The sequence below is a fragment of the Electrona antarctica genome (assembly GCF_951216825.1).
Source record: "Electrona antarctica genome assembly, chromosome: 20".
NCBI classification, from domain to species: Eukaryota; Metazoa; Chordata; class Actinopteri; order Myctophiformes; family Myctophidae; genus Electrona; species Electrona antarctica.
Window position 1 is genome coordinate 42114652 of NC_136801.1, and position 13815 is coordinate 42128466.

Consider the following 13815-nt stretch of genomic DNA (forward strand, 5'->3'; position numbering starts at 1 on the left):
GATTGGTGTGATATGCTCACGCTTTCATGTGTTAGTGAGTAAGCAGCAGAAATTCTGCACCATCTGGAGACGTGCTATATTGTTTTTGCTCATACCGGAATAGACAGAGTTGCAATAATCTAGTCTTGAGGATATGAAGGAGTGTATAACGGTTTCTAGGTCTGCATGTGACAAAAAATATTTTATTTTAGCAATGTTCCGAGCGAGCTACAGTAGCATGCTAAGGCAACGTCCATCCGTTCTCCAGCAACGCCCAATATTCCAATCGCGATGCAAAATCTGAAATGAGCTCTAGAGTGTAAAACTGTACGCTCTCGAGAGTTACATTTTTGTTAAAGTCTACACAATTAGAGAATGTATAAGAATTGTTTTACTTTTGACCAACATTTACCTGTTGTCTCTCCTAATGGTACGACATCAAAACAGAATCGGTTTCGCTTTGGGTCCGCGAGGCTAAATCTCATCAAATGGTGGTTCCGTGGCTCAAATGCCAAATCAATAATGGGCCTTGATGTGAAAAAGGTTGAACACCACTGGTCTAAAGCATCAAATGTGTTAACCCATTTTGACCTGAGATCAGATTCTACAAATGTCTTCTACATCCGATTTAAAAAAAATAGCAGACCTACAAGCTCGTAGCGTGCCACTCGGTGGCGCGCTATGAGCTTGTAGATCTGCTATTTTTCAATAGCTAAAGCATAACATAATGCTAACACCAAAAGGGGTTCCCGCCCAAAATGTGTTAATGGAGTAAGTCCGGGTAGCTCAGTCGGTAGAGCACTCGCCTTTGAACCACAAGGTCATGGGTTCGATCCCGGGAATCGCCAACTCAGCAGTCAGCACATGAGGAGCATGGCTTGTATGTTACAGATGTCTGTTCACTGAAGGTAATCTCTATCTCTCTCTCTCTCTCTCTCTCTCTCTCCAGACAAGTGTGATGAAGGTCTGGTGTCTCCTCTTCCTCACACATCGTTCAGCAGCTCCTCTGTGTTCACCAGCGGCTATGCTCCGGGATACGCCAAGCTCAACAGGAGAGGAGGTACGCACGCACGCACGCACGCACGCACGCACGCACGCACGCACGCACGCACGCACGCACGCACGCACGCACGCACGCACGCACGCACGCACGCCCACGCCCACACACCCACGCACACAAACACACACTATACGCTCCTGGATACGTCAAGCTCAAGAGGAGAGGAGGTACACACACTGATATACGTGGCAGGTTACAACTAACCCGTGGCAGGTTACAACTAACCCGTGGCAGGTTACAACTAACCTGTGCAGGCTTCCTGTGAGGTTTAGGCTTTGGGTTTAGGGTAAGGGTGTCGGACTCATGACTGTAGGACTGTTACTACGTCGAACCAAACACATGCACCCCATATTCATATTCAGAGACCAACAAATGTATCCCCCCCCCCCCCCCCCCTCTCTCTCTCTCTCTCTCTCTCTCTCTCTGTCTCTCTCTCTCTCTCTCTCTCTGAGTTTATCTCTCCTCACAACCCCTCTTATCTTGGGGCTTCCAGAAGTGTGGAATCATTTCTACATCGGTACACAGCGAGCAGATACAGAACATCTGTGTTTGTTCACTTAATAATTCACACAGAATGTCTTCAGTGAAGCCACAGTGCGACTGAAGGAGGAGAGATATGATGTTATGACCGCTGTAAACAACCCGGAGAGAGCCAGACACATCAGAGGACGTTACATCCTTGACTAGTCAACAAGATTTACCATTTTATTTTATTAGAAGAAGCCTATACTCAAAATACAATGGGGCGTCAGCAGCTCAGGGGTAGAGTAGCCGGTGGAATGGACCGTATGGTTCCCAGTTCGATCCCTGTGGGCTCCCCCAGAGTCAGTGTCAAAGTGTCCTTGAGCAAGACTCTGAACCCCCTAATTGCTCCCGATGTGCAGGTTGGTGCCTTGCATGGTTCCATGGTGTGTGACTGTGAATGGCATCTTTCTTTCTAATCCAGTTAACCCTAACACTAAACATATTTTTTGTTACACCTTCACTAAACACGGGTAGGTAACCAATGTAAAATATTACATAAAACATATTTTTAATCCAAATATATTTAAGTACAGCAATACATGACAACTTGAGGTACTCTTCTTCAATATTCCTTCATGACTTCACAAAAAATATGGGGGGGGGGGGGGGGGGGGGCTATCACAGGGGGGCAAAATCTGTGAAAAACGTGCATATTATTTTTTAAATATTCCTTATGTGAGAAAAAAAAAAGAAGTCCATTGTGTGTGAATGGGATTTTTTCTCCATCACACTATCACTAAACACGGTGAAATCCACCCGAACACCTGCCTGTAGAAAAAACAGGGATGTGGGCAGGGAAACAAACCTATACCTTCTATGATGTCACTGAGCATCATGCAGGTACTGAAAGACCCACCCACCTCAGACATCAGCAACATTATGATGTCACTGAGCATCATGAAGGTACTGAAAGGCCCTCCCACCTCAGACATCAGCAACATTATGATGTCACTGAGCATCATGAAGGTACTGAAAGGCCCACCCACCTCAGACATCAGCAACATTGTGATGTCACTGAGTATCATGCAGGTACTGAAAGGCCCACCCACCACAGACATCAGCAACATTGTGATGTCACTGAGCATCATGAAGGTACTGAAAGGCCCACCCACCTCAGACATCAGCAACATTATGAAAATTACTAAAATATATAATTGTCCGGGTGAAAATCACCCGTGTTTAACCCATTCTGGGCGGGAACCCATTTTGGTGTTAGCATTATGTTATGCTTTAGCTATTGAAAAATAGCAGATCTACAAGCTCACAGGTTTTTTTTTACATATATATATATATACTGTTTTTGAAGCCGTACATTACAAGTGTGCATGTGGTGACTCGAGAAGAGAGCAGAGAATACACAGGTGAGAGGAGAGGTCGATGGGAAATTGGCAGGTGAGGAAAAAGTGCTCTTAACACATGGAGGTCCCACGTGGGGCGAGAGAGGTGAGCGTTGATGGAGAGAGAGAGAGAGAGAGAGAGAGAGAGAGAGAGAGAGAGAGAGAGAGAGAGAGAGAGAGAGAGAGAGAGAGAGAGAGGGGGGGGGGGGGGGGAGGGGGAGGGGGAGAGAGAGGGGGAGAGAGAGGGGAGGGAGAGAGAGAGAGAGGGGAGAGGGAGAGAGGGGGGGGGGGGACTGTCACAGGCAGATGTTGAGGGTTGAGAGGATGAGAAGGTGGAGGTGGGGTGGAGGAGAACTCCACATGTCATACAAAGATCAGGACGAATATTATATATTATGAAAATAAAACAGATGGGGTGGCATGAAACAATACTCAAATGTTTTAACAAAAGATCAAATTACTTTTAGGACAACTTTAGTTTTTTCCAACCAAGGCTCATGTTTTAGGTTGATATTAGAGAAAGTAAAAGGTGAGTGTATTTTTATTTATTTTTTCATTTGCTGCTTTCTTTCGTTTTAGGGATTTTAGCTTTTTTTGACAGGGGGGTGGGGGCATTCGAGCATGGGGCTAAATATGTATTTCTTTACAAAATGTTATAGCGATTTATTTTTTTATTCTTTACTAAAGTCCTAATAGACCCCAAGAAATTACATTTGGCCACAAAAGATCACAGGATCTACTGATTGTGTCAAACTGGCATATTGAGCCTATGACACACAGTGTGGCTTCCCCCCAGTAGGCTACCTTCACATTCAGTAGATCCTGTAATCTTCTGTGGCCAGATGTAATTTATTGGGGTCTAGTAGGAATATAGTAAATAATAAAAAAAGAAATCGCTATAACATTTTGTAAAGAAATACATATTTAGCCCCATGCTCGAATGCCCCCGCCCCCCTGTCAAAAACGGCTAAAATCCCTAAAACGAAAGAAAGCAGCAAATGAAAAAAAAAATTAACTAACATCTTTTACTTTCTCTAATAACAACCTAAAATATGAGCCTTGGTTGAAAAAAACTAAAGTTGCCCTTTAAGTGAAAGTATCAATATTTTGGGTTTTGAAATGTATATAACAATCTTTTTTTTTTTTTTTTTTCTTAAATGTTTTTTTTTTGTGGCTTTCGCCTTTATTTTATTTTTTTATGGAGGGACAGACAGTAGGCTGACAGGAAATGGGGAGAGAGATGGGGGGGTGACATGCAGTAAAGGCCGTCGGGATCGGGAGTCGAACCCGCGGCACACTGCCAGGCTGGATTGCCAGCCGAGGTGCCTGGACCGCTGGGCCACGGCCCAGGCCAGTATATAACAATCTTTAGAAAATAGCAGATCTATACACACTCAGGAGCTCACAATGCGTGAGCGTCATGTGTCGCGATGTGAGCTGGATATGTTTTGTAATAGCAATTCAAATCTACACAGTAAATTAGTAAAGTGTTTTCAAGTACATTTATTGGAGTAAAATTACAATATTAGTGTAGTGTAGCAGAAGTAAAAGTACTGGAAATCAGAAATACTCAAAGTACAAATACCTCAAAATTGCACTATAGAAATGTACTTGGTTACTTTACACTACTGCTAATATTTTGTTCCAGGGACCCCCAGAAGCAACAACGATTTGAGTTAGCAGATCTATAAGCTCATAGCACGACACAAACTGATGTGATGTGAGCTTTTATATCTGCTATTTTTTAATAGCCAAAGCATAAAATAAAGGTTAAAGTGTTTACTAATCTAAAATGACACCGAGGCTTTTCCCGGTTTAAACTCATTTACCGCCAACAGCGCCATCTGGTGGTGGCTCAGGGCACCATCCAGTCATTTAATATAGGTAAAGGATCTTATTCTGAAAGCCGTTTCACTCGGAAACTGCGAGTCAGGAAGTGAAAATCCGCTATGTAACATGTCCCACGATTGTCATTTAATAAACCCAACACACATTTTGGAAACGGATTCTCTGAAACGCATCATATCGTTTATAGAAATGAAGCGCAAATCAAGCTTGTTTTGACCCAAAATGAAGATTCCGAGATATTACGATTCTAAAAACTGTCCCCTTAGGCAGCATAAGACAGCGGGATTTTAATTAACGTTTTTTTTACCACACCGGAACCGGAGTGTTATGAGCGCGTACAGGACACAGTTGTGAACCGTAATCAATTGATATTAAAATATGCGTCAAAAGGCGATCTAGGCGCCGAATGAGTCAATGGTATGTTGATCAAATTACTGGTGTCATGGTCATCATGTTTCTCCTGGAGGGTATATACCCCATAATGTGATTGTCATTGATTGTCGATGAGTTGTATTGACAGGACATGGCTTGACGTGAATGTCGATGAGTTGTATTGACAGGACATGGCTTGACGTGACGTGAGTGATGGTGACAGTCATCACCACAAAGTGCTTCTGGAATCCTCGGGGGGGATTTATTTAGGACAGGTTTCACATCACAGGAGATGGAAACATGATTTAAATCAATACATCCCCAGTGGTAATACATCAAACGTGTCGAAATAAAATACTTAAGGAAAAATAAACTTTACACATAGCTCCTATACGGAGCTATGTGTGTCTCTGGCTGGCTGGCTGTGTCCCTGGGTGCCTGGCTGGCTGTGTCCGAGCACGGAAATAGCGTTTGGTTTTCACAACCAAGTGTCACTGTTGCGCAGCCTAACACACATGACACACACACACACACACACACACACACACACACACACACACACACACACACACACACACACACACACACACACACACACACACACGAACTGTATATGATGTCTGTATATGTATGACTGTATCTGATACAGTTCCTGGGGGTCTGGATGTTCCGGGGGCTCTTTTTCTAGTACAAGTGAAAATAGAATGGGACTCAACCTTAGAGTATATATTAATAGAGACGGCACCCGGAGGAAACCCTGAGGCGAAATGGACATAGTGGCCAAATTTGGTATTGTAGCTTGGGGCCAGCGCTGGTCCGTTTACTATCATTGCGCACGTCCACGCTATTGGGCCCATGACATGTGAACGCTGTTTCATACGTGAACGCGTGCAATGATAGTCAATGGCCAGCGCATTCACGATTTGACCCGATCCATCCAAGCTATGGTGGCCCATCAAAACCACAAATAAGGAGTTATGGAGGATCACAAAACAGGACAGTATAGCTATAGTACCATCAAAAGGAGAAAGTGGAACTGGATGGGCCACACCCTTAGAAAGGACACCGATAACACCACAAGACAGGCCCTGGACTACAACCCACAGGGGAAGAGGAAACAGGGTAGGCCAAGAAACACCTGGAGACGTTCCACTCTCCAGGACCTAAAGGACATTGGAATGAGCTGGCAGGAAGAAAAAGTGCAGGCCCAGAAGAGAGTGAGATGGAGAGCTCTGGTGGACGCCCTATGCCCCTCGACGGGGGTAAAGAGGATTAAGTCAAGTAAGTCATCCCAGAATTCACTCTGTTCCTACCCGGAAGGAGGAGTGAAATCGCCTCATGCGCTTTTGAGCAACTTCATGCAAGTGGATGGGAGGAGAAATCCGGTGCCGTCTCTATTAATATATACTCTAAGGACTGAACAGTGACAGGACGCCTAACTATCGCTATACTGCCCCCTGGTGGCGGATGAGCTAGTAGATATGAGAGGTGTGCTATACAAAAATGGCCTTAAACTTTTTTTCCGTAGTGTTTCCGGCAGAGCAGGCCTCTCATTCTGTGGACCGTAATGACCACATGAATAGAGAACACGCAAATACACGCAAATAAAAAGTACAGCAGCATGACATTCACAGGTTAAACTCTATTCCTTGAGCTTTTGGGCCCGTGGCCCCCCGGCTAGCTCATGGAGAGGGAAGTCTAGCTGGAGCTCTCTGGTGGAGCTGTTGCCCCCGAACCCGACTACGGATAAGCGGTTGAATATTGACCTTTTGACCTCTCCTCTCATTCCATCTGCCATCTCTCCTCTCACCTCTCCTCGTCTCCTATACCTTCCTTCCTCTTCCCTCATTAATTTCCTCTGACCTCACACCCCATTCTCTCTCTCTCTCTCTCGCGCACGCACGCACGCACGCACGCACGCACGCACGCACGCACGCACGCACGCAGCCGCGCACGCAGCCACGCACCCTACCCATCTGTTCAGTGACCTCAGAGCTCACCTGCCAGTGATCGTCATCCTGTCCTCTCTGTCACCTTTTCGTCTGTCACCACCTCTCCTTCATCACCTCTCTCTCTCTCTCTCTCTCTCTTTCTCGCTCTCTCTCTCTCTCTCTTTCTCGCTCTCGCTCTCTCTCTCTCTCTCTCTCTCTCTCTCTCTGGAGTGACCTCATTGGCCGCTGCAGTTAAGTGGAGTGACCTCATTGGCCGCTGCAGTTCATTGGAGCGACCAACATGTATCGACATGAAGTCGGAATGCGTCAGAGTTGCGGAAGGCTTGCTGCGTCGCTGCCACTCAAGAGACTATACTGGCCAATCACAGCGCGTCTTTCCCGGGACTTATCAATTTAATCCAAAGAAGCTTCATTGGCACGAGAAAAACAAACGCTTACATTGCCTCTGATTGGCCTATACCGAACGTCCGCTCTGTGACGCACGCAGAAACTTTCCCCTCTCCAGAGCCGAAGGAGACGACTACCTTTCTATGTCCATAGATTTCCTCATCAGTTTTCCCTGGTCTTCATTTCACACACCCTGTTTACTTATCACTGTCAATCGGAGCCTGGACGTGGACGCACCTGCAGCCAGTCAGGCAATCAACAGAAGCTTTTAAATAGCCGACGCCCAAGCTGCCTGGTGAGTCAGTTTGGACCATAGAGCTATAAAGGATAGAGACCGAACTGGAGCATTAGCCCCCCCCCCCCCCCCCCCCCGCTATTCATTTCAGTGGAAGTTCCTCAGTGGCGTTTTGAAGCACTCGGAAGACTTCCGGAAGTATAATTATAACTCAATGGCTCAAGCCAGCGGAAGTTTAGCCTAGCCTAGCTCCGGACCTCAATTTTGAGGTACGGGGCTTACGCACGTGACGTCATGAACGTCCGTCCACCTCCATTGAAGTGCTGCAATTCCACATTTCGCCAGTAGGTAGTGGCATCTTAACCGTTGGATAGCCTTACTGGGGGCTTGGTTTGGACTAATGGAGGAGTCAGTGAGGAAGCAGGAATCACTCTGTCCATGAGGAGGCTGGTATGATGGATATCTCACAAGTGAGTACAAGATTTAACTCAAACCCTTGGACCCACTTGGATGTGCTGTGCGAGTATTGTGGCTCACCTGGTCTCTTTCTCTCTCCCTCCCTCCTAGGCCGACTGAACTCCCAAACCACAAGGGAGAGCATACAGCACTCTCCCCCACCTGAATACATTAGTCACTATAGCTCTCTCTCTGCTCTGCCCACAGTACTGTGCATAGAAGCCCATAAGCCCCAGACAGGAGGAACCCTAAGTTGAAGTTTTGACCCGTTTTCCCCTTTCCCTAATTAGATAATAAAAGACAATTTAAGTTAGACACTGACTCTGACTCTGAGCCTCTTATTTCATTGTGAATCTTGCCTGTGTGTGTGTGTGTGTGTGTGTGTGTGTGTGTGTGTGTGTGTGTGTGTGTGTGTGTGTGTGTGTGTGTGTGTGTGTGTGTGTGTGTGTGTGTGTGTGTGTGTGTGTGTGTGTGTGTGTGTGTCAGTCACTCCCTCGGGGGGGAACATATTCTCTGTGTAATTTCTTTGAGGTGTTTTTTTTATTGACGTTTCCAGTCTGGCTATCTGACAGGACCGACGTCTGAGTGGAATGACTCTGTAATTGGATCAGATATGGAATTATTGTTGTTTGTGCGTGCGTGCGTGCGTGCGTGCGTGCGTGCGTGCGTGCGTGCGTGCGTGCGTGCGTGCGTGCGTGCGTGTCTCAGAATGCTTTGCAGCCTCGTCTCCAGGCCTTTCGTCACCTGCTTATCTGTCATTCTGTCGTTATTTTATTTCCTCTTTCTCTGGCTGTCCCTCTCCTCTCCTCTCCTCTCCTCTCCTCTCCTCTCCTCTCCTCTCCTCTCCTCTCCTCTCCTCTCCTCTCCTCATCTTCTCACAGACTCTATGCATCAATCCTATCTCTCTGCAGCTCAGATCATTTTCTAATCTATCATTCACTTACTTGCTCTTACCTTGCAACCCATTTCTGCCTCAACTGAACCACAGACAACATATCTGTTTTGTTTGTATTTTTTGGTCTGGGTAGTTCAGTCAACACAGATCTCTTCGTTTCGACCACGCGGTCATGGGGTTTGAACTCGTATTCTTGGATGATACTGACAACAAATCGCTCTGACCTACTTAGTCATGTACAGATATTAAATGTAAAGTTATTGAATACAACATTACTAATCCTTTTGAAGCTACCTCATTGGCCGCTGCAGTTCATTGGATCGACCTCATTGGCCGAGGCAGTTCATTGGATCGACCTCATTGGCCGAGGCAGTTCATTGGATCAACCTCATTGGCCGCGGCAGTTAATTGGATCGACCTCATTGGCTGCTGCAGTTCATTGGATCGACCTCATTGGCTGCTGCAGTTCATTGGAACGACCTCATTGGCCGCTGCAGTTCATTGGAGCGACCAACAGGTATCGACATGAAGTCGGAATGCGTCAGAGTTGCGGAAGGCTTGCTGCGTCGTTGCCACTCAAGTGCACTATACTGGCCAATCACAGCACGCCTTTTCCGGGACTTTTGCCTCTGATTGGACTAACCGACGCGGAAGCTTTCCCCTCTCTCGAGTACAGACGGCCCAGAGCCGAAGGAGGCGTGTGTCTATACCACAAATTGGTGTGTGCGCGTGCGTGTGTGTGCATGTGTGTTTTTCACTCCCTCGGGGGAACATGTTCTCGTGTAATTTCTTTGAGGTGTTTTTTTATTGATCTTTCCAGTGATCCAGCTCTTCCTATCTGACATCACCCACATCTGAGTGGAATGACTGTAATTGGATCAGATATGGAATTATTGTTGTTTGGATGTGAGGCCCCTGTGTGTGTGTGTGTGTGCTCTGTGCGCGTGCGTGCGTGTTTATGTTTCAGAATGCTTTTCAGCCTCAGCCACCAACACCCACCCTGCTTATCTGTCATTCTCAATCTGTCGTTATTTGATTCCTTCTTTCTCCGGCTGTCCCTCTCCTCTCCTCTCCTCCTTTTTTTCCTCATCTTCTCACAGACTCTATGCATCAATCCTATCTCTCTGCAGCTCAGATCATTTTCTAATCTATCATTCACTTATTTGCTCTTACCTTGCAACCCATTTCTGCCTCAACTGAACCACAGACATCACATATGTTTTGTTGTATTTATTTTTTGGTCTGGGTAGTTCAGTCAACACAGATCTCTTGCCTCTCGTTTCGACCACACGTCATGGGTTTGAACTCGTATTCTTGGCTGATACTGACAAAAAAATCGCTCTGACCTACTTAGGCATGTACATATATTAAATGTAAGTACGTTTTTTAATAAAATATTGCGTACTAATCCTGTCAAGTGATAAGAAGCGTCCTGCTCACTCCTCGTGCATTGAAGGAAGCATGAGCTCGGTTTGGGGCTCTCCCCAGGTTGGCAGAGGGAGAGTAGCGCCCAGGACTGGATTAGTGTATGACGGAGGACAATTTCACGGTCAATTAAAATCTCCGCAATATGATTATATTGAAAAAATATCACGATAAACGATAATAGCAATTATCGTCCCAACCCTAGTAATCTCACGTTGCCAGACTGTTGCCTCTCACACCTCTCAAATAGTTCCGTCATACAGTCTGGAGAACGCAAGCTCATGCGCAAGCGATAAAGCGCTCCCCACTTCCGTTTTGTCTTTCTAGTGGCGTTAATTTAAATCAAAATCATCTAAGCAAATACAGCTTGCTGCTTAGAAGAAATCGAAATAAAACAAATAAATGTAAATATATTTTTAAATATATTTTTGTGAACCAAAATGGCAGATTCCTTACTCAGATTTCGGGAGGTGTAGTTCCAGACTCTGTCCAGTAGCATTCAGAGATTGTGGAATAGTTAGCGAGCCTACAACCCTAGTGGCTGGTGGTCTCCTCTGGACACTGATCGTTGTGTTGTTGTAATGGTCCTTCGACCGGATGGTCTCCTCAGCACTGATCATTCTGTTGTTATTATGGTCCTTCGAGCCGGACGGTCTCTCTGAACACTGATCGTTCTGTTGTTGTAATGGTCCTTCGAGCCGGACGTTCTCCTCAACATTGACCATTGTGTTGTGTGACAGGTGCAGGCGGCTGGTCTCCTCTGGACACGGATCATTACCAGTGGCTCCAGGTGGATTTGGGCTCCAGGATGCAGGTGAGCACCGTCGCGACGCAGGGCCGCTACAGCAGCTCTGACTGGACCACGCGGTACCGCCTCCTTCACAGCGACACAGGACGGAACTGGAAACCGTACTACCAGGACGGCAACATCTGGGTGAGTCAGACAACACTGTGTGTGTGTGTGTGTGTATGTGTGTGTGTGTATATTTCTGACATCTGACTTCTACGGACCATCAGACTCGCAGACCACACACGCGCACACGTGTGTCGTTTATCCGGACAGCAGAGCAGGCTTTCATCGTGATTTTACAAAATGAGTCGTCTTTTGGTGCATCATTAATAAGATGTTTTGTGTGCTGAGCGTTGGTGTGTGGGAGGAGAACTCAGAATGTTACATTCTGTTCCACATTAATATGAATTTCCTAAATGTTATTTAAAAAAAAGTCTTATAAACCATGTATGTCTGTATAAGTTAGATGTCAGAAATATAATGGGGGGCATGTGGTGATTATTTAGTTAGATGTCAGATGGAAACAAACGGAGCGTGTTGTTTTCCGAGTGAATGCAGCATCTTCACTTTTCAATCAACCACCCCCCCATCATGTCATGCTTTAGCTATTGAAAAATAGCAGATCTACATGCTCATAGCGCGCCACCGAGTCTGCTATTTTTGAAAAATCGAAGAACGACTGACATAGAAACATAGCTTTTTCAGAAAACGGTCAGGATGTAGAAGACATTTTTAGAATCTGATCTCAGGTCAAAATGGGTTAAGTTAAGACGTAAGTCCTGGTGATAATTCGTGGGGCCAACGGGGTCTGCTAGCCGATTCCGATGATAAATATGGATCTTTTATACACTTGGAAGCAAACGTAAGCGGTTGTTTTTGTGCTGCTGCGGCATAATTGTCCTGCTCTTATTATTTATTGAACAGCGTTTTGCCTCCGCCACCATTACCCCCTGATTTATTGCTTTTAATATTTCTGCAAAAAAATATTCCAAAGCACATTAAGCCATTAAGGACCGGAACGCATCTGTGTCACCTTATAGCTTTTAAACCATCTTAAAGTATCTGTTGAAAAATAGCAGATATACTAGCTCATAGCGCGGCACTCGGTGAGCTTGTAGATCTATTTTTGAAAAAGTTGTGAAAATGTGTGCAATTCTTGGGATATATATATTCTTTCACGGCGAACGTTTTTAACTCAAATGTTTGCCTGGAACAACATATTTTTTTAGATCGGGGGTCGGCAGCCAAATACAAACTATCTGGAGTTGTTGACATGAAAAAGTTTGAGAACCACTGATGTAGAAAACATAAGGTTTTTTCTGAAAATTGTCAGGATTTAGAAGACGTTTGTAGAATCCCCCTTTTGGTGTTAACATTATGTTATGCTTTAGCTATTGAAAAATAGCAGATCTACAAGCTCATAGCGCGCCACCGAGTGGCGCGCTACGAGCTTGTAGGTCTGCTATTTTAGAAAAATCGAAGAACCACCGACATAGAAACATAGCTTTTTCAGAAAACTGTCAGGATGTAGAAGACATTTTTAGAATCTGATCTCAGGTCAAAATGGGTTAATCTCTCGGGTTGCGTTTGCATAACTACATTCAGGTCCGTGTATTTAGTTTCTTGGACCAGAACTGCGTGTGTGGGTGGTTTGGTCGGTGATGTATCGGCGGCTGTGATCCAAACTATTGCTTGTGTAAACAAACGCGCGGCACACGGCCGACAGAGTATTGACGCTGAGTGGGCGCCATCAATAACCTCCGCCACGCTATATAACGAGCCCACTCCAACACATTTGTTTTTCTCCTCGCTGTCGTAAATAATAAATATGCAGATGTGGCGGGGAGTTCAACTGGTGGATGCAATCATCATCACGTTGATGCATGTTCCTTTTACTCAGTGCAGGACTGTTGATCTGATGACATTTAAAAAACTCCAAAGCTGCCAGCGTCCAATTGTTTATTTATCATACACTTTGCACGCACGCAGGCACGCACACGCACACAGGCACGCACGCAGGCACAGACGACAGAGTGAGAGAAAGGCTCTGTTCCAGCCTGTTCAATGCACATCCAGTCCCATGCATTAACCATGAGATGAGATTCTCAGACGTGGTCCCATGGGGACAGAAGAAGAGACCCGAATGTCTGCACAATCTCACATGTGAAGAAGAGGATCTAGTCAGTGCACCTTTCTCCACCAATCACCTTCTGTCTAATAGGTCGTACCATGTGGTTCACACCCACGCTGATGACTTAACTGTCCATCGAGTGTGACACCGATAGCGGATCTGCTATTTTCCGCATGCAACCAAGTGTAAAATGACTGCCTTTTACTATAACATTTTAGTCTTTAGTTTTTATGTGTTTTTACGAAATTGTCAATATATTTAGTCTGAGTTTTAGTCATCATAGCTTAGCTTTCAATGTAGTTTTCGTCAGTGAAAAAAGGTATAGTCGACGGACGTTTTTCGTCATAGTATTAGTCGACGAAATCAACACAGACGTGAGTTCCAGGCAGCGCCCAGATCAAGGCATGCCAGAAGTAGTTCTTG

At 45.5% G+C, this 13815-nt stretch overlaps 1 protein-coding gene across 1 annotated transcript in view; it reads left to right on the forward strand.

Moving 5' to 3' along the window:
• Positions 1-934: 934 nt before the first annotated feature.
• LOC306912631 (contactin-associated protein-like 2) overlaps positions 935-13815 on the forward strand; it is a gene marked incomplete at its 3' end in the record, with an annotated part of 274755 nt that continues 261874 nt past the window's right edge. Inside the window, exons 1-2 of the mRNA XM_079489000.1 lie at positions 935-1039; positions 11212-11405. Coding sequence (XP_079345126.1) covers positions 11280-11405 — 126 coding nt within the window. The 5' untranslated portion in view covers positions 935-1039; positions 11212-11279. The remainder of the gene's footprint in view (positions 1040-11211; positions 11406-13815) is intronic.